This window comes from Gobio gobio (genome assembly GCF_949357685.1).
Source record: "Gobio gobio genome assembly, chromosome: 7".
NCBI classification, from domain to species: Eukaryota; Metazoa; Chordata; class Actinopteri; order Cypriniformes; family Gobionidae; genus Gobio; species Gobio gobio.
Window position 1 is genome coordinate 32,126,251 of NC_137103.1, and position 20,034 is coordinate 32,146,284.

At 48.5% G+C, this 20,034-nt stretch overlaps 5 protein-coding genes across 7 annotated transcripts in view; all 5 read right to left on the bottom strand.

Moving 5' to 3' along the window:
- Nucleotides 1–879, bottom strand: part of LOC307129413 (uncharacterized protein) — a 29,803-nt gene extending 28,924 nt beyond the window's left edge. Inside the window, exon 1 of the mRNA XM_079821811.1 lies at nt 186–879. Coding sequence (XP_079677937.1) covers nt 186–804 — 619 coding nt within the window. The 5' untranslated portion in view covers nt 805–879. The remainder of the gene's footprint in view (nt 1–185) is intronic.
- The window catches only part of LOC307129486 (collagen alpha-3(VI) chain-like), a 113,111-nt gene that overhangs the window by 54,864 nt on the left and 38,213 nt on the right, over nt 1–20,034 (bottom strand). The window lies entirely within an intron of this gene.
- On the bottom strand, nt 863–7,929 carry LOC307129414 (collagen alpha-3(VI) chain-like). The gene is made up of 8 exons (XM_079821812.1): nt 7,236–7,929; nt 6,439–7,038; nt 5,656–6,252; nt 4,567–5,166; nt 3,711–4,310; nt 2,914–3,513; nt 2,131–2,727; nt 863–1,641 (listed from the first exon to the last, which is right to left on the bottom strand). The coding sequence occupies exons 1-8, from the start codon at nt 7,852–7,854 to the stop codon at nt 986–988; spliced, it is 4,869 nt and encodes a 1,622-aa protein (XP_079677938.1). The 5' UTR covers nt 7,855–7,929; the 3' UTR covers nt 863–985.
- On the bottom strand, nt 9,852–15,730 carry LOC307129415 (collagen alpha-3(VI) chain-like; the record flags this gene model as incomplete). The annotated part of the gene is made up of 7 exons (XM_079821813.1): nt 9,852–10,563; nt 10,761–11,360; nt 11,617–12,216; nt 12,706–13,302; nt 13,489–14,088; nt 14,286–14,885; nt 15,142–15,730. The coding sequence occupies 7 exons, from the start codon at nt 15,728–15,730 to the stop codon at nt 9,875–9,877; spliced, it is 4,275 nt and encodes a 1,424-aa protein (XP_079677939.1). The 3' UTR covers nt 9,852–9,874.
- LOC307129419 (collagen alpha-3(VI) chain-like) lies at nt 16,157–18,503 on the bottom strand (the record flags this gene model as incomplete). Its single annotated transcript, XM_079821818.1, has 3 exons — nt 17,810–18,503; nt 16,972–17,613; nt 16,157–16,827 (listed from the first exon to the last, which is right to left on the bottom strand). Exons 1-3 carry the CDS (start codon nt 18,426–18,428, stop codon nt 16,157–16,159), a joined length of 1,932 nt encoding a protein of 643 aa, XP_079677944.1. The 5' UTR covers nt 18,429–18,503.

The window sequence follows — 20,034 nt, forward strand, 5'->3', positions numbered from 1 at the left end:
AAAAACAGCATCATTAACACCAAGTAATGTCGATTACGTTCACAGACCTTCAGAATGACACATCAGTTCATCGCCCCATTACCGCTCTAAGCCCCATTAACTGTCTAAGCTGTTCGTAAACAAAGTAGGGACATCAAGTAGATAGACAAAACACAGCGTATTGTAAAGTTCTGCCATGCACGTACCGGTAACAGTCGGTGTAGTTGGAGTGATGGGAATTGAAACAGACTGGACAGAGGCCAGCAGCTGCTCTTGGACATTTGGAAGCTCACTGAAGTCGGACACGGAAAGAGCATAATTGGGGTCGTATGAAATTCTCTGCAATTCTCTGCTGTCAGAGCCCCTCGATCCTATTCCAAAGGTCAAGATGCCAAGCTCTTTCAGAGAGGAGGCTGCTGCCTCAACACTGTCAAATGACCTTCCCCCGCTAAGCAAAACCAGTATCTGCGGCACACCCTCCAACCGCCTGCTGCCGGAGGAGGCAGTAAAGACGTTGTCTCTGACGTACTGGAGCGCTGCCCCCGTGTAGAGGGGTCTGCCTCCTTTGTGCCGCAGACCTCTGACACCGTCAAGAATTTCTTCCTTTGTCGTGTACGTGTTTAGATAGAAATGGGCTTCTGGGTCTCTGCTGTACTGGACCACAGAAACGCGGTCTCTGTTCTCAGCTACTTCCAGTTTCTCCACCATTTTTTGCACAAATTCTTTCATTGCTGGGAACCCATTCCTAGTGGCATCCGATCCATCCAGCAGGAAGACAACATCTCTCCTCTGTCTACGGCCCTCAGCTAAGAAACAGACATTCATGGGTCAGATGGGGGGCATTGTAAGGAGAAAATTAAAACACAATGCATTACACACTTGGTGCTCAACCCTGCTTTTTGTGTTTTCGCTATCGTGTCACCTCCCGTTAAGTTTTATTCTTCAGGAAGAAGTACATTTTCTTCTGCAACTCATTAGAACTACAGGAACAATAAGGCACATGCCTCTACGACCATAATAAAATGGGAGGAATTACAGGGAGGCGGTTAAGCTTTTTCTTACCTATCGTCGTGGTAGTGATAGACGGGCCCTCTACAAAGACCGTGTTAATGTTGCTGAAAAGCTGTTGTTGGACACTGGGAAGGTCAGCGAAGTCACCCACTGAGAGTGCATAACTAGGCTCATGGGAGATCTTCTGGAGTTCCCTGCTGTCTGAGCTCCTCGAGCCTATGGCAAAGATAAGCACTCCCAGCTCCTTCAGGGATGAGGCTGGTGTGTCAACATTATCAGACGACTTTCCACCACTCAGCAGAATCAGTAACTGAGGCACACCTTCTGCAAGTCTGCTTCCAGAGGAGGCAGTGAAGACATTGTCCCTCACGTACTGCAGAGCTGCCCCTGTGTTGAGGGGCCTCCCTCCTTTGTGCCTCAGACCCCTGAGCGTGTCAAGCACGTCATCCTTTCTTGAGTATGTGTTCAGATAGAAATGGGCCTCTGGATCTCTGCTGTACTGGATCACAGACACACGGTCTCTATTCTCTGACACATTCAGTCTCTCCACCATCCTCTCAACAAAGGCACGCATTGCAGGGAAAGAGCTCCTTGTGCCATCTGAACCATCCAGCAGGAACACTACATCCCTCCTAGCCATCCTTCGCTCAGCTATGGGTAATGGAATGGAACACAAAGTCACATGAGCCCTGAGTATCTGATAATTTCTGTGGGCGTATGCGTGCTCTAGTCGGCAACTACAAAAGGGAAACAACGCTCCTGTCCTTTCAGCTATTTTACAGCCAATCTAAGGGTCGAATGTTATTACTGTCTGATAAAATAGCATCTCATTTTGGTCAGAGTAAAACTGCCTAAACTTAGTGAATAGGACATGACAAAATGAGGTCTATAATTTAAAGGATCTTTTCATCAAAAGACATAAACTTTGCTCCCAAAACTGATGAACGAGCGAACGAACAAACACTTGAAAATTCAACACTGCTTAACACCCCAAAGAGTTCAAACCCATGGCTTGTTAGGATAATTTCCCACGCCTCTGCTAGCACACATTGCTAACATAAACCGATTAGGGCCTATGGCTCGCTTTGCAAGGAGGGCTCAGTGTGCTGTATTCTAGGGACGTGTGTGAATCTGTCTTACCCGCCACAGTAGGTGTCATCGGCTTGACTTGTACAAGCACATCGTTGAGGGAGCTGATAAACTGCTGCTGGACACTGGGAAGGTCAGAGAATTCATTGATAGACTGTGCATAGGTAGGATCGGCGGCAATTCTCTGCACCTCTCTGCTCGAATTTCTGGTGCCGATGCCAAAAATCAAGATTCCGCTCTCTTTCAGGGCAGAGGCAGGTGTATCTATGTTATCGCTTGACCTTCCTCCACTGAGGAGGATAAGAATCTGAGGGACACCCTCTTGCTTTCTACTCCCCGCAGAGGCGGTGAAGACACTGTCCCTCACGTACTGGAGAGCTGCCCCCGTGTTGAGGGGTCTCCCTCCTCTATGCCTCAGACCTCTGACAGTGTTCAGGATCTCCCCTTTTGTTGCGTAGGTATTCAGATAGAAATTGACCTCAGCGTCTCTACTGTACTGCACCACAGAGACACGGTCTCTGTTTGCCTCTATGTTGAATTGCTCCACTACTCTTTGCACTAATTCACGCACCGCTGGGAACGTATTTCTAGTGCCATCTGAACCGTCCAGCAGAAACACTACGTCCTTTCTGGGTATGGCGTCATCAGCTAGGAAAAGAAAACATCGTCATTAACACCGAGTATTTTTAAACATCTTTAGAATGTCACATTAGTTGGACCACCTCATCGACTACCTAAGCTGTGGTTAATGGTCCCACTGCTCACAACTACTTAGGGAGATCAACAAAGCACAGCCTCTGAGCTGGCTGTCGTAAAGTTCTGCTATGCACATACCGGTGAGAGTCGGGGAAGTTGGAGTGATTGGAGTTGCAACCGCCTGGACAGAGGCCAGCAGCTGCTCTTGGACATTTGGAAGCTCACTGAAGTCGGACACGGAAATAGCGTAATTGGGGTCGTATGAGACTCTCTGCAGTTCTCTGCTATCAGATCCCCTCGATCCAATTCCAAAGGTCAAGACGCCAAGCTCTTTCAGAGAGGAGGCTGCTGCATCAACACTGTCGAATGACCTTCCCCCGCTAAGCAGGATAAGTATCTGCGGCACACCCTCCAGCCGTCTGCTGCCGGTGGAGGCAGTAAAGACATTGTCTCTGACGTACTGGAGCGCTGCCCCCGTGTAGAGGGGTCTACCTCCTTTGTGTTTCAGACCTCTGACACGGTCAAGAACGTCTTCCTTCGTCGTGTAGCTATTCAGATAGAAATGGACCTCGGCTTCTCTACTGTACTGCACCACAGAAACACGGTCTCTGTTTGCCTCTATGGTGAATTGCTCCACTACTCTTTGCACAAAATCACGCATAGCTGGGAAAGAATTCCTAGTGCCATCTGAACCGTCCAGCAGAAACACTACGTCCTTTCTGGGTGTGACGTAATCAGCTAGGAGGGGGGAAAAACAGCATCATTAACACCAAGTAATGTCGATTACGTTCACAGACCTTCAGAATGACACATCAGTTCATCGCCCCATTACCGCTCTAAGCCCCATTAACTGTCTAAGCTGTTCGTAAACAAAGTAGGGACATCAAGTAGATAGACAAAACACAGCGTATTGTAAAGTTCTGCCATGCATGTACCGGTAACAGTCGGTGTAGTTGGAGTGATGGGAATTGAAACAGACTGGACAGAGGCCAGCAGCTGCTCTTGGACATTTGGAAGCTCACTGAAGTCGGACACGGAAAGAGCATAATTGGGGTCGTATGAAATTCTCTGCAATTCTCTGCTGTCAGAGCCCCTCGATCCTATTCCAAAGGTCAAGATGCCAAGCTCTTTCAGAGAGGAGGCTGCTGCCTCAACACTGTCAAATGACCTTCCCCCGCTAAGCAAAACCAGTATCTGCGGCACACCCTCCAACCGCCTGCTGCCGGAGGAGGCAGTAAAGACGTTGTCTCTGACGTACTGGAGCGCTGCCCCCGTGTAGAGGGGTCTGCCTCCTTTGTGCCGCAGACCTCTGACACCGTCAAGAATTTCTTCCTTTGTCGTGTACGTGTTTAGATAGAAATGGGCTTCTGGGTCTCTGCTGTACTGGACCACAGAAACGCGGTCTCTGTTCTCAGCTACTTCCAGTTTCTCCACCATTTTTTGCACAAATTCTTTCATTGCTGGGAACCCATTCCTAGTGGCATCCGATCCATCCAGCAGGAAGACAACATCTCTCCTCTGTCTACGGCCCTCAGCTAAGAAACAGACATTCATGGGTCAGATGGGGGGCATTGTAAGGAGAAAATTAAAACACAATGCATTACACACTTGGTGCTCAACCCTGCTTTTTGTGTTTTCGCTATCGTGTCACCTCCCGTTAAGTTTTATTCTTCAGGAAGAAGTACATTTTCTTCTGCAACTCATTAGAACTACAGGAACAATAAGGCACATGCCTCTACGACCATAATAAAATGGGAGGAATTACAGGGAGGCGGTTAAGCTTTTTCTTACCTATCGTCGTGGTAGTGATAGACGGGCCCTCTACAAAGACCGTGTTAATGTTGCTGAAAAGCTGTTGTTGGACACTGGGAAGGTCAGCGAAGTCACCCACTGAGAGTGCATAACTAGGCTCATGGGAGATCTTCTGGAGTTCCCTGCTGTCTGAGCTCCTCGAGCCTATGGCAAAGATAAGCACTCCCAGCTCCTTCAGGGATGAGGCTGGTGTGTCAACATTATCAGACGACTTTCCACCACTCAGCAGAATCAGTAACTGAGGCACACCTTCTGCAAGTCTGCTTCCAGAGGAGGCAGTGAAGACATTGTCCCTCACGTACTGCAGAGCTGCCCCTGTGTTGAGGGGCCTCCCTCCTTTGTGCCTCAGACCCCTGAGCGTGTCAAGCACGTCATCCTTTCTTGAGTATGTGTTCAGATAGAAATGGGCCTCTGGATCTCTGCTGTACTGGATCACAGACACACGGTCTCTATTCTCTGACACATTCAGTCTCTCCACCATCCTCTCAACAAAGGCACGCATTGCAGGGAAAGAGCTCCTTGTGCCATCTGAACCATCCAGCAGGAACACTACATCCCTCCTAGCCATCCTTCGCTCAGCTATGGGTAATGGAATGGAACACAAAGTCACATGAGCCCTGAGTATCTGATAATTTCTGTGGGCGTATGCGTGCTCTAGTCGGCAACTACAAAAGGGAAACAACGCTCCTGTCCTTTCAGCTATTTTACAGCCAATCTAAGGGTCGAATGTTATTACTGTCTGATAAAATAGCATCTCATTTTGGTCAGAGTAAAACTGCCTAAACTTAGTGAATAGGACATGACAAAATGAGGTCTATAATTTAAAGGATCTTTTCATCAAAAGACATAAACTTTGCTCCCAAAACTGATGAACGAGCGAACGAACAAACACTTGAAAATTCAACACTGCTTAACACCCCAAAGAGTTCAAACCCATGGCTTGTTAGGATAATTTCCCACGCCTCTGCTAGCACACATTGCTAACATAAACCGATTAGGGCCTATGGCTCGCTTTGCAAGGAGGGCTCAGTGTGCTGTATTCTAGGGACGTGTGTGAATCTGTCTTACCCGCCACAGTAGGTGTCATCGGCTTGACTTGTACAAGCACATCGTTGAGGGAGCTGATAAACTGCTGCTGGACACTGGGAAGGTCAGAGAATTCATTGATAGACTGTGCATAGGTAGGATCGGCGGCAATTCTCTGCACCTCTCTGCTCGAATTTCTGGTGCCGATGCCAAAAATCAAGATTCCACTCTCTTTCAGGGCAGAGGCAGGTGTATCTATGTTATCGCTTGACCTTCCTCCACTGAGGAGGATAAGAATCTGAGGGACACCCTCTTGCTTTCTACTCCCCGCAGAGGCGGTGAAGACACTGTCCCTCACGTACTGGAGAGCTGCCCCCGTGTTGAGGGGTCTCCCTCCTCTATGCCTCAGACCTCTGACAGTGTTCAGGATCTCCCCTTTTGTTGCGTAGGTATTCAGATAGAAATTGACCTCAGCGTCTCTACTGTACTGCACCACAGAGACACGGTCTCTGTTTGCCTCTATGTTGAATTGCTCCACTACTCTTTGCACAAATTCACGCACCGCTGGGAACGTATTTCTAGTGCCATCTGAACCGTCCAGCAGAAACACTACGTCCTTTCTGGGTATGGCGTCATCAGCTAGGAAAAGAAAACATCGTCATTAACACCGAGTATTTTTAAACATCTTTAGAATGTCACATTAGTTGGACCACCTCATCGACTACCTAAGCTGTGGTTAATGGTCCCACTGCTCACAACTACTTAGGGAGATCAACAAAGCACAGCCTCTGAGCTGGCTGTCGTAAAGTTCTGCTATGCACATACCGGTGAGAGTCGGGGAAGTTGGAGTGATGGGAGTTGCAACCGCCTGGACAGAGGCCAGCAGCTGCTCTTGGACATTTGGAAGCTCACTGAAGTCGGACACGGAAATAGCGTAATTGGGGTCGTATGAGACTCTCTGCAGTTCTCTGCTATCAGATCCCCTTGATCCAATTCCAAAGGTCAAGACGCCAAGCTCTTTCAGAGAGGAGGCTGCTGCATCAACACTGTCGAATGACCTTCCCCCACTAAGCAGGATAAGTATCTGCGGCACACCCTCCAGCCGTCTGCTGCCGGTGGAGGCAGTAAAGACATTGTCTCTGACGTACTGGAGTGCTGCCCCCGTGTAGAGGGGTCTACCTCCTTTGTGTTTCAGACCTCTGACACGGTCAAGAACGTCTTCCTTCGTCGTGTAGCTATTCAGATAGAAATGGACCTCGGCTTCTCTACTGTACTGCACCACAGAAACACGGTCTCTGTTTGCCTCTATGGTGAATTGCTCCACTACTCTTTGCACAAAATCACGCATAGCTGGGAAAGAATTCCTAGTGCCATCTGAACCGTCCAGCAGAAACACTACGTCCTTTCTGGGTGTGACGTAATCAGCTAGGAGGGGGGAAAAACAGCATCATTAACACCAAGTAATGTCGATTACGTTCACAGACCTTCAGAATGACACATCAGTTCATCGCCCCATTACCGCTCTAAGCCCCATTAACTGTCTAAGCTGTTCGTAAACAAAGTAGGGACATCAAGTAGATAGACAAAACACAGCGTATTGTAAAGTTCTGCCATGCACGTACCGGTAACAGTCGGTGTAGTTGGAGTGATGGGAATTGAAACAGACTGGACAGAGGCCAGCAGCTGCTCTTGGACATTTGGAAGCTCACTGAAGTCGGAAACGGAAAGAGCATAATTGGGGTCGTATGAAATTCTCTGCAATTCTCTGCTGTCAGAGCCCCTCGATCCTATTCCAAAGGTCAAGATGCCAAGCTCTTTCAGAGAGGAGGCTGCTGCCTCAACACTGTCAAATGACCTTCCCCCGCTAAGCAAAACCAGTATCTGCGGCACACCCTCCAACCGCCTGCTGCCGGAGGAGGCAGTAAAGACGTTGTCTCTGACGTACTGGAGCGCTGCCCCCGTGTAGAGGGGTCTGCCTCCTTTGTGCCGCAGACCTCTGACACCGTCAAGAATTTCTTCCTTTGTCGTGTACGTGTTTAGATAGAAATGGGCTTCTGGGTCTCTGCTGTACTGGACCACAGAAACGCGGTCTCTGTTCTCAGCTACTTCCAGTTTCTCCACCATTTTTTGCACAAATTCTTTCATTGCTGGGAACCCATTCCTAGTGGCATCCGATCCATCCAGCAGGAAGACAACATCTCTCCTCTGTCTACGGCCCTCAGCTAAGAAACAGACATTCATGGGTCAGATGGGGGGCATTGTAAGGAGAAAATTAAAACACAATGCATTACACACTTGGTGCTCAACCCTGCTTTTTGTGTTTTCGCTATCGTGTCACCTCCCGTTAAGTTTTATTCTTCAGGAAGAAGTACATTTTCTTCTGCAACTCATTAGAACTACAGGAACAATAAGGCACATGCCTCTACGACCATAATAAAATGGGAGGAATTACAGGGAGGCGGTTAAGCTTTTTCTTACCTATCGTCGTGGTAGTGATAGACGGGCCCTCTACAAAGACCGTGTTAATGTTGCTGAAAAGCTGTTGTTGGACACTGGGAAGGTCAGCGAAGTCACCCACTGAGAGTGCATAACTAGGCTCATGGGAGATCTTCTGGAGTTCCCTGCTGTCTGAGCTCCTCGAGCCTATGGCAAAGATAAGCACTCCCAGCTCCTTCAGGGATGAGGCTGGTGTGTCAACATTATCAGACGACTTTCCACCACTCAGCAGAATCAGTAACTGAGGCACACCTTCTGCAAGTCTGCTTCCAGAGGAGGCAGTGAAGACATTGTCCCTCACGTACTGCAGAGCTGCCCCTGTGTTGAGGGGCCTCCCTCCTTTTTGCCTCAGACCCCTGAGCGTGTCAAGCACGTCCTCCTTTCTTGAGTATGTGTTCAGATAGAAATGGGCCTCTGGATCTCTGCTGTACTGGATCACAGACACACGGTCTCTATTCTCTGACACATTCAGTCTCTCCACCATCCTCTCAACAAAGGCACGCATTGCAGGGAAAGAGCTCCTTGTGCCATCTGAACCATCCAGCAGGAACACTACATCCCTCCTAGCCATCCTTCGCTCAGCTATGGGTAATGGAATGGAACACAAAGTCACGTGAGCCCTGAGTATCTGATAATTTCTGTGGGCGTATGCGTGCTCTAGTCGGCAACTACAAAAGGGAAACAACGCTCCTGTCCTTTCAGCTATTTTACAGCCAATCTAAGGGTCGAATGTTATTACTGTCTGCTAAAATAGCATCTCATTTTGGTCAGAGTAAAACTGCCTAAACTTAGTGAATAGGACATGACAAAATGAGGTCTATAATTTAAAGGATCTTTTCATCAAAAGACATAAACTTTGCTCCCAAAACTGATGAACGAGCGAACGAACAAACACTTGAAAATTCAACACTGCTTAACACCCCAAAGAGTTCAAACCCATGGCTTGTTAGGATAATTTCCCACGCCTCTGCTAGCACACATTGCTAACATAAACCGATTAGGGCCTATGGCTCGCTTTGCAAGGAGGGCTCAGTGTGCTGTATTCTAGGGACGTGTGTGAATCTGTCTTACCCGCCACAGTAGGTGTCATCGGCTTGACTTGTACAAGCACATCGTTGAGGGAGCTGATAAACTGCTGCTGGACACTGGGAAGGTCAGAGAATTCATTGATAGACTGTGCATAGGTAGGATCGGCGGCAATTCTCTGCACCTCTCTGCTCGAATTTCTGGTGCCGATGCCAAAAATCAAGATTCCGCTCTCTTTCAGGGCAGAGGCAGGTGTATCTATGTTATCGCTTGACCTTCCTCCACTGAGGAGGATAAGAATCTGAGGGACACCCTCTTGCTTTCTACTCCCCGCAGAGGCGGTGAAGACACTGTCCCTCACGTACTGGAGAGCTGCCCCCGTGTTGAGGGGTCTCCCTCCTCTATGCCTCAGACCTCTGACAGTGTTCAGGATCTCCCCTTTTGTTGCGTAGGTATTCAGATAGAAATTGACCTCAGCGTCTCTACTGTACTGCACCACAGAGACACGGTCTCTGTTTGCCTCTATGTTGAATTGCTCCACTACTCTTTGCACTAATTCACGCACCGCTGGGAACGTATTTCTAGTGCCATCTGAACCGTCCAGCAGAAACACTACGTCCTTTCTGGGTATGGCGTCATCAGCTAGGAAAAGAAAACATCGTCATTAACACCGAGTATTTTTAAACATCTTTAGAATGTCACATTAGTTGGACCACCTCATCGACTACCTAAGCTGTGGTTAATGGTCCCACTGCTCACAACTACTTAGGGAGATCAACAAAGCACAGCCTCTGAGCTGGCTGTCGTAAAGTTCTGCTATGCACATACCGGTGAGAGTCGGGGAAGTTGGAGTGATGGGAGTTGCAACCGCCTGGACAGAGGCCAGCAGCTGCTCTTGGACATTTGGAAGCTCACTGAAGTCGGACACGGAAATAGCGTAATTGGGGTCGTATGAGACTCTCTGCAGTTCTCTGCTATCAGATCCCCTCGATCCAATTCCAAAGGTCAAGACGCCAAGCTCTTTCAGAGAGGAGGCTGCTGCATCAACACTGTCGAATGACCTTCCCCCACTAAGCAGGATAAGTATCTGCGGCACACCCTCCAGCCGTCTGCTGCCGGTGGAGGCAGTAAAGACATTGTCTCTGACGTACTGGAGCGCTGCCCCCGTGTAGAGGGGTCTACCTCCTTTGTGTTTCAGACCTCTGACACGGTCAAGAACGTCTTCCTTCGTCGTGTAGCTATTCAGATAGAAATGGACCTCGGCTTCTCTACTGTACTGCACCACAGAAACACGGTCTCTGTTTGCCTCTATGGTGAATTGCTCCACTACTCTTTGCACAAAATCACGCATTGCTGGGAAAGAATTCCTAGTGCCATCTGAACCGTCCAGCAGAAACACTACGTCCTTTCTGGGTGTGACGTAATCAGCTAGGAGGGGGGAAAAACAGCATCATTAACACCAAGTAATGTCGATTTCGTTCACAGACCTTCAGAATGACACATCAGTTCATCGCCCCATTACCGCTCTAAGCCCCATTAACTGTCTAAGCTGTTCGTAAACAAAGTAGGGACATCAAGTAGATAGACAAAACACAGCGTATTGTAAAGTTCTGCCATGCACGTACCGGTAACAGTCGGTGTAGTTGGAGTGATGGGAATTGAAACAGACTGGACAGAGGCCAGCAGCTGCTCTTGGACATTTGGAAGCTCACTGAAGTCGGACACGGAAAGAGCATAATTGGGGTCGTATGAAATTCTCTGCAATTCTCTGCTGTCAGAGCCCCTCGATCCTATTCCAAAGGTCAAGATGCCAAGCTCTTTCAGAGAGGAGGCTGCTGCCTCAACACTGTCAAATGACCTTCCCCCGCTAAGCAAAACCAGTATCTGCGGCACACCCTCCAACCGCCTGCTGCCGGAGGAGGCAGTAAAGACGTTGTCTCTGACGTACTGGAGCGCTGCCCCCGTGTAGAGGGGTCTGCCTCCTTTGTGCCGCAGACCTCTGACACCGTCAAGAATTTCTTCCTTTGTCGTGTACGTGTTTAGATAGAAATGGGCTTCTGGGTCTCTGCTGTACTGGACCACAGAAACGCGGTCTCTGTTCTCAGCTACTTCCAGTTTCTCCACCATTTTTTGCACAAATTCTTTCATTGCTGGGAACCCATTCCTAGTGGCATCCGATCCATCCAGCAGGAAGACAACATCTCTCCTCTGTCTACGGCCCTCAGCTAAGAAACAGACATTCATGGGTCAGATGGGGGGCATTGTAAGGAGAAAATTAAAACACAATGCATTACACACTTGGTGCTCAACCCTGCTTTTTGTGTTTTCGCTATCGTGTCACCTCCCGTTAAGTTTTATTCTTCAGGAAGAAGTACATTTTCTTCTGCAACTCATTAGAACTACAGGAACAATAAGGCACATGCCTCTACGACCATAATAAAATGGGAGGAATTACAGGGAGGCGGTTAAGCTTTTTCTTACCTATCGTCGTGGTAGTGATAGACGGGCCCTCTACAAAGACCGTGTTAATGTTGCTGAAAAGCTGTTGTTGGACACTGGGAAGGTCAGCGAAGTCACCCACTGAGAGTGCATAACTAGGCTCATGGGAGATCTTCTGGAGTTCCCTGCTGTCTGAGCTCCTCGAGCCTATGGCAAAGATAAGCACTCCCAGCTCCTTCAGGGAAGAGGCTGGTGTGTCAACATTATCAGACGACTTTCCACCACTCAGCAGAATCAGTAACTGAGGCACACCTTCTGCAAGTCTGCTTCCAGAGGAGGCAGTGAAGACATTGTCCCTCACGTACTGCAGAGCTGCCCCTGTGTTGAGGGGCCTCCCTCCTTTTTGCCTCAGACCCCTGAGCGTGTCAAGCACGTCCTCCTTTCTTGAGTATGTGTTCAGATAGAAATGGGCCTCTGGATCTCTGCTGTACTGGATCACAGACACACGGTCTCTATTCTCTGACACATTCAGTCTCTCCACCATCCTCTCAACAAAGGCACGCATTGCAGGGAAAGAGCTCCTTGTGCCATCTGAACCATCCAGCAGGAACACTACATCCCTCCTAGCCATCCTTCGCTCAGCTATGGGTAATGGAATGGAACACAAAGTCACGTGAGCCCTGAGTATCTGATAATTTCTGTGGGCGTATGCGTGCTCTAGTCGGCAACTACAAAAGGGAAATAACGCTCCTGTCCTTTCAGCTATTTTACAGCCAATCTAAGGGTCGAATGTTATTACTGTCTGCTAAAATAGCATCTAATTTTGGTCAGAGTAAAACTGCCTAAACTTAGTGAATAGGACATGACAAAATGAGGTCTATAATTTAAAGGATCTTTTCATCAAAAGACATAAACTTTGCTCCCAAAACTGATGAACGAGCGAACGAACAAACACTTGAAAATTCAACACTGCTTAACACCCCAAAGAGTTCAAACCCATGGCTTGTTAGGATAATTTCCCACGCCTCTGCTAGCACACATTGCTAACATAAACCGATTAGGGCCTATGGCTCGCTTTGCAAGGAGGGCTCAGTGTGCTGTATTCTAGGGACGTGTGTGAATCTGTCTTACCCGCCACAGTAGGTGTCATCGGCTTGACTTGTACAAGCACATCGTTGAGGGAGCTGATAAACTGCTGCTGGACACTGGGAAGGTCAGAGAATTCATTGATAGACTGTGCATAGGTAGGATCGGCGGCAATTCTCTGCACCTCTCTGCTCGAATTTCTGGTGCCGATGCCAAAAATCAAGATTCCGCTCTCTTTCAGGGCAGAGGCATGTGTATCTATGTTATCGCTTGACCTTCCTCCACTGAGGAGGATAAGAATCTGAGGGACACCCTCTTGCTTTCTACTCCCCGCAGAGGCGGTGAAGACACTGTCCCTCACGTACTGGAGAGCTGCCCCCGTGTTGAGGGGTCTCCCTCCTCTATGCCTCAGACCTCTGACAGTGTTCAGGATCTCCCCTTTTGTTGCGTAGGTATTCAGATAGAAATTGACCTCAGCGTCTCTACTGTACTGCACCACAGAGACACGGTCTCTGTTTGCCTCTATGTTGAATTGCTCCACTACTCTTTGCACAAATTCACGCACCGCTGGGAACGTATTTCTAGTGCCATCTGAACCGTCCAGCAGAAACACTACGTCCTTTATGGGTATGGCGTCATCAGCTAGGAAAAGAAAACATCGTCATTAACACTGAGTATTTTTAAACATCTTTAGAATGTCACATTAGTTGGACCACCTCATCGACTACCTAAGCTGTGGTTAATGGTCCCACTGCTCACAACTACTAAGGGAGATCAACAAAGCACAGCCTCTGAGCTGGCTGTCGTAAAGTTCTGCTATGCACATACCGGTGAGAGTCGGGGAAGTTGGAGTGATGGGAGTTGCAACCGCCTGGACAGAGGCCAGCAGCTGCTCTTGGACATTTGGAAGCTCACTGAAGTCGGACACGGAAATAGCGTAATTGGGGTCGTATGAGACTCTCTGCAGTTCTCTGCTATCAGATCCCCTCGATCCAATTCCAAAGGTCAAGACGCCAAGCTCTTTCAGAGAGGAGGCTGCTGCATCAACACTGTCGAATGACCTTCCCCCGCTAAGCAGGATAAGTATCTGCGGCACACCCTCCAGCCGTCTGCTGCCGGTGGAGGCAGTAAAGACATTGTCTCTGACGTACTGGAGCGCTGCCCCCGTGTAGAGGGGTCTACCTCCTTTGTGTTTCAGACCTCTGACACGGTCAAGAACGTCTTCCTTCGTCGTGTAGCTATTCAGATAGAAATGGACCTCGGCTTCTCTACTGTACTGCACCACAGAAACACGGTCTCTGTTTGCCTCTATGGTGAATTGCTCCACTACTCTTTGCACAAAATCACGCATAGCTGGGAAAGAATTCCTAGTGCCATCTGAACCGTCCAGCAGAAACACTACGTCCTTTCTGGGTGTGACGTAATCAGCTAGGAAGGGGGAAAAACAGCATCATTAACACCAAGTAATGTCGATTACGTTCACAGACCTTCAGAATGACACATCAGTTCATCGCCCCATTACCGCTCTAAGCCCCATTAACTGTCTAAGCTGTTCGTAAACAAAGTAGGGACATCAAGTAGATAGACAAAACACAGCGTATTGTAAAGTTCTGCCATGCACGTACCGGTAACAGTCGGTGTAGTTGGAGTGATGGGAATTGAAACAGACTGGACAGAGGCCAGCAGCTGCTCTTGGACATTTGGAAGCTCACTGAAGTCGGACACGGAAAGAGCATAATTGGGGTCGTATGAAATTCTCTGCAATTCTCTGCTGTCAGAGCCCCTCGATCCTATTCCAAAGGTCAAGATGCCAAGCTCTTTCAGAGAGGAGGCTGCTGCCTCAACACTGTCAAATGACCTTCCCCCGCTAAGCAAAACCAGTATCTGCGGCACACCCTCCAACCGCCTGCTGCCGGAGGAGGCAGTAAAGACGTTGTCTCTGACGTACTGGAGCGCTGCCCCCGTGTAGAGGGGTCTGCCTCCTTTGTGCCGCAGACCTCTGACACCGTCAAGAATTTCTTCCTTTGTCGTGTACGTGTTTAGATAGAAATGGGCTTCTTGGTCTCTGCTGTACTGGACCACAGAAACGCGGTCTCTGTTCTCAGCTACTTCCAGTTTCTCCACCATTTTTTGCACAAATTCTTTCATTGCTGGGAACCCATTCCTAGTGGCATCCGATCCATCCAGCAGGAAGACAACATCTCTCCTCTGTCTACGGCCCTCAGCTAAGAAACAGACATTCATGGGTCAGATGGGGGGCATTGTAAGGAGAAAATTAAAACACAATGCATTACACACTTGGTGCTCAACCCTGCTTTTTGTGTTTTCGCTATCATGTCACCTCCCGTTAAGTTTTATTCTTCAGGAAGAAGTACATTTTCTTCTGCAACTCATTAGAACTACAGGAACAATAAGGCACATGCCTCTACGACCATAATAAAATGGGAGGAATTACAGGGAGGCGGTTAAGCTTTTTCTTACCTATCGTCGTGGTAGTGATAGACGGGCCCTCTACAAAGACCGTGTTAATGTTGCTGAAAAGCTGTTGTTGGACACTGGGAAGGTCAGCGAAGTCACCCACTGAGAGTGCATAACTAGGCTCATGGGAGATCTTCTGGAGTTCCCTGCTGTCTGAGCTCCTCGAGCCTATGGCAAAGATAAGCACTCCCAGCTCCTTCAGGGATGAGGCTGGTGTGTCAACATTATCAGACGACTTTCCACCACTCAGCAGAATCAGTAACTGAGGCACACCTTCTGCAAGTCTGCTTCCAGAGGAGGCAGTGAAGACATTGTCCCTCACGTACTGCAGAGCTGCCCCTGTGTTGAGGGGCCTCCCTCCTTTTTGCCTCAGACCCCTGAGCGTGTCAAGCACGTCCTCCTTTCTTGAGTATGTGTTCAGATAGAAATGGGCCTCTGGATCTCTGCTGTACTGGATCACAGACACACGGTCTCTATTCTCTGACACATTCAGTCTCTCCACCATCCTCTCAACAAAGGCACGCATTGCAGGGAAAGAGCTCCTTGTGCCATCTGAACCATCCAGCAGGAACACTACATCCCTCCTAGCCATCCTTCGCTCAGCTATGGGTAATGGAATGGAACACAAAGTCACGTGAGCCCTGAGTATCTGATAATTTCTGTGGGCGTATGCGTGCTCTAGTCGGCAACTACAAAAGGGAAATAACGCTCCTGTCCTTTCAGCTATTTTACAGCCAATCTAAGGGTCGAATGTTATTACTGTCTGCTAAAATAGCATCTAATTTTGGTCAGAGTAAAACTGCCTAAACTTAGTGAATAGGACATGACAAAATGAGGTCTATAATTTAAAGGATCTTTTCATCAAAAGACATAAACTTTGCTCCCAAAACTGATGAACGAGCGAACGAACAAACACTTGAAAATTCAACACTGCTTAACACCCCAAAGAGTTCAAACCCATGGCTTGTTAGGATAATTTCCCACGCCTCTGCTAGCACACATTGCTAACATAAACCGATTAGGGCCTATGGCTCGCTTTGCAAGGAGGGCTCAGTGTGCTGTATTCTAGGGACGTGTGTGAATCTGTCTTACCCGCCACAGTAGGTGTCATCGGCTTGACTTGTACAAGCACATCGTTGAGGGAGCTGATAAACTGCTGCTGGACACTGGGAAGGTCAGAGAATTCATTGATAGACTGTGCATAGGTAGGATCGGCGGCAATTCTCTGCACCTCTCTGCTCGAATTTCTGGTGCCGATGCCAAAAATCAAGATTCCGCTCTCTTTCAGGGCAGAGGCATGTGTATCTATGTTATCGCTTGACCTTCCTCCACTGAGGAGGATAAGAATCTGAGGGACACCCTCTTGCTTTCTACTCCCCGCAGAGGCGGTGAAGACACTGTCCCTCACGTACTGGAGAGCTGCCCCCGTGTTGAGGGGTCTCCCTCCTCTATGCCTCAGACCTCTGACAGTGTTCAGGATCTCCCCTTTTGTTGCGTAGGTATTCAGATAGAAATTGACCTCAGCGTCTCTACTGTACTGCACCACAGAGACACGGTCTCTGTTTGCCTCTATGTTGAATTGCTCCACTACTCTTTGCACAAATTCACGCACCGCTGGGAACGTATTTCTAGTGCCATCTGAACCGTCCAGCAGAAACACTACGTCCTTTATGGGTATGGCGTCATCAGCTAGGAAAAGAAAACATCGTCATTAACACTGAGTATTTTTAAACATCTTTAGAATGTCACATTAGTTGGACCACCTCATCGACTACCTAAGCTGTGGTTAATGGTCCCACTGCTCACAACTACTTAGGGAGATCAACAAAGCACAGCCTCTGAGCTGGCTGTCGTAAAGTTCTGCTATGCACATACCGGTGAGAGTCGGGGAAGTTGGAGTGATGGGAGTTGCAACCGCCTGGACAGAGGCCAGCAGCTGCTCTTGGACATTTGGAAGCTCACTGAAGTCGGACACGGAAATAGCGTAATTGGGGTCGTATGAGACTCTCTGCAGTTCTCTGCTATCAGATCCCCTCGATCCAATTCCAAAGGTCAAGACGCCAAGCTCTTTCAGAGAGGAGGCTGCTGCATCAACACTGTCGAATGACCTTCCCCCGCTAAGCAGGATAAGTATCTGCGGCACACCCTCCAGCCGTCTGCTGCCGGTGGAGGCAGTAAAGACATTGTCTCTGACGTACTGGAGCGCTGCCCCCGTGTAGAGGGGTCTACCTCCTTTGTGTTTCAGACCTCTGACACGGTCAAGAACGTCTTCCTTCGTCGTGTAGCTATTCAGATAGAAATGGACCTCGGCTTCTCTACTGTACTGCACCACAGAAACACGGTCTCTGTTTGCCTCTATGGTGAATTGCTCCACTACTCTTTGCACAAAATCACGCATAGCTGGGAAAGAATTCCTAGTGCCATCTGAACCGTCCAGCAGAAACACTACGTCCTTTCTGGGTGTGACGTAATCAGCTAGGAAGGGGAAAAACAGCATCATTAACACCAAGTAATGTCGATTACGTTCACAGACCTTCAGAATGACACATCAGTTCATCGCCCCATTACCGCTCTAAGCCCCATTAACTGTCTAAGCTGTTCGTAAACAAAGTAGGGACATCAAGTAGATAGACAAAACACAGCGTATTGTAAAGTTCTGCCATGCACGTACCGGTAACAGTCGGTGTAGTTGGAGTGATGGGAATTGAAACAGACTGGACAGAGGCCAGCAGCTGCTCTTGGACATTTGGAAGCTCACTGAAGTCGGACACGGAAAGAGCATAATTGGGGTCGTATGAAATTCTCTGCAATTCTCTGCTGTCAGAGCCCCTCGATCCTATTCCAAAGGTCAAGATGCCAAGCTCTTTCAGAGAGGAGGCTGCTGCCTCAACACTGTCAAATGACCTTCCCCCGCTAAGCAAAACCAGTATCTGCGGCACACCCTCCAACCGCCTGCTGCCGGAGGAGGCAGTAAAGACGTTGTCTCTGACGTACTGGAGCGCTGCCCCCGTGTAGAGGGGTCTGCCTCCTTTGTGCCGCAGACCTCTGACACCGTCAAGAATTTCTTCCTTTGTCGTGTACGTGTTTAGATAGAAATGGGCTTCTTGGTCTCTGCTGTACTGGACCACAGAAACGCGGTCTCTGTTCTCAGCTACTTCCAGTTTCTCCACCATTTTTTGCACAAATTCTTTCATTGCTGGGAACCCATTCCTAGTGGCATCCGATCCATCCAGCAGGAAGACAACATCTCTCCTCTGTCTACGGCCCTCAGCTAAGAAACAGACATTCATGGGTCAGATGGGGGGCATTGTAAGGAGAAAATTAAAACACAATGCATTACACACTTGGTGCTCAACCCTGCTTTTTGTGTTTTCGCTATCGTGTCACCTCCCGTTAAGTTTTATTCTTCAGGAAGAAGTACATTTTCTTCTGCAACTCATTAGAACTACAGGAACAATAAGGCACATGCCTCTACGACCATAATAAAATGGGAGGAATTACAGGGAGGCGGTTAAGCTTTTTCTTACCTATCGTCGTGGTAGTGATAGACGGGCCCTCTACAAAGACCGTGTTAATGTTGCTGAAAAGCTGTTGTTGGACACTGGGAAGGTCAGCAAAGTCACCCACTGAGAGTGCATAACTAGGCTCATGGGAGATCTTCTGGAGTTCCCTGCTGTCTGAGCTCCTCGAGCCTATGGCAAAGATAAGCACTCCCAGCTCCTTCAGGGATGAGGCTGGTGTGTCAACATTATCAGACGACTTTCCACCACTCAGCAGAATCAGTAACTGAGGCACACCTTCTGCAAGTCTGCTTCCAGAGGAGGCAGTGAAGACATTGTACCTCACGTACTGCAGAGCTGCCCCTGTGTTGAGGGGCCTCCCTCCTTTGTGCCTCAGACCCCTGAGCGTGTCAAGCACGTCCTCCTTTCTTGAGTATGTGTTCAGATAGAAATGGGCCTCTGGATCTCTGCTGTACTGGATCACAGACACACGGTCTCTATTCTCTGACACATTCAGTCTCTCCACCATCCTCTCAACAAAGGCACGCATTGCAGGGAAAGAGCTCCTTGTGCCATCTGAACCATCCAGCAGGAACACTACATCCCTCCTAGCCATCCTTCGCTCAGCTATGGGTAATGGAATGGAACACAAAGTCACGTGAGCCCTGAGTATCTGATAATTTCTGTGGGCGTATGCGTGCTCTAGTCGGCAACTACAAAAGGGAAACAACGCTCCTGTCCTTTCAGCTATTTTACAGCCAATCTAAGGGTCGAATGTTATTACTGTCTGCTAAAATAGCATCTCATTTTGGTCAGAGTAAAACTGTCTAAACTTAGTGAATAGGACATGACAAAATGAGGTCTATAATTTAAAGGATCTTTTCATCAAAAGACATAAACTTTGCTCCCAAAACTGATGAACGAGCGAACGAACAAACACTTGAAAATTCAACACTGCTTAACACCCCAAAGAGTTCAAACCCATGGCTTGTTAGGATAATTTCCCACGCCTCTGCTAGCACACATTGCTAACATAAACCGATTAGGGCCTATGGCTCGCTTTGCAAGGAGGGCTCAGTGTGCTGTATTCTAGGGACGTGTGTGAATCTGTCTTACCCGCCACAGTAGGTGTCATCGGCTTGACTTGTACAAGCACATCGTTGAGGGAGCTGATAAACTGCTGCTGGACACTGGGAAGGTCAGAGAATTCATTGATAGACTGTGCATAGGTAGGATCGGCGGCAAATCTCTGCACCTCTCTGCTCGAATTTCTGGTGCCGATGCCAAAAATCAAGATTCCGCTCTCTTTCAGGGCAGAGGCAGGTGTATCTATGTTATCGCTTGACCTTCCTCCACTGAGGAGGATAAGAATCTGAGGGACACCCTCTTGCTTTCT

Bases quoted from the DNA above. Each gene is read 5' to 3' on its own strand.
- LOC307129414 (XM_079821812.1), bottom strand. From the start codon at position 7,854: ATGAATGTCTGTTTCTTAGCTGAGGGCCGTAGACAGAGGAGAGATGTT. The intron at 7,039-7,235 runs GTACGTGCATGG...CCCCCCTCCTAG, and splicing joins AACTACACCGACTGTTACCG to CTGATTACGTCACACCCAGA. The intron at 4,311-4,566 runs GTAAGAAAAAGC...TCTGTTTCTTAG, and splicing joins TATCACTACCACGACGATAG to CTGAGGGCCGTAGACAGAGG.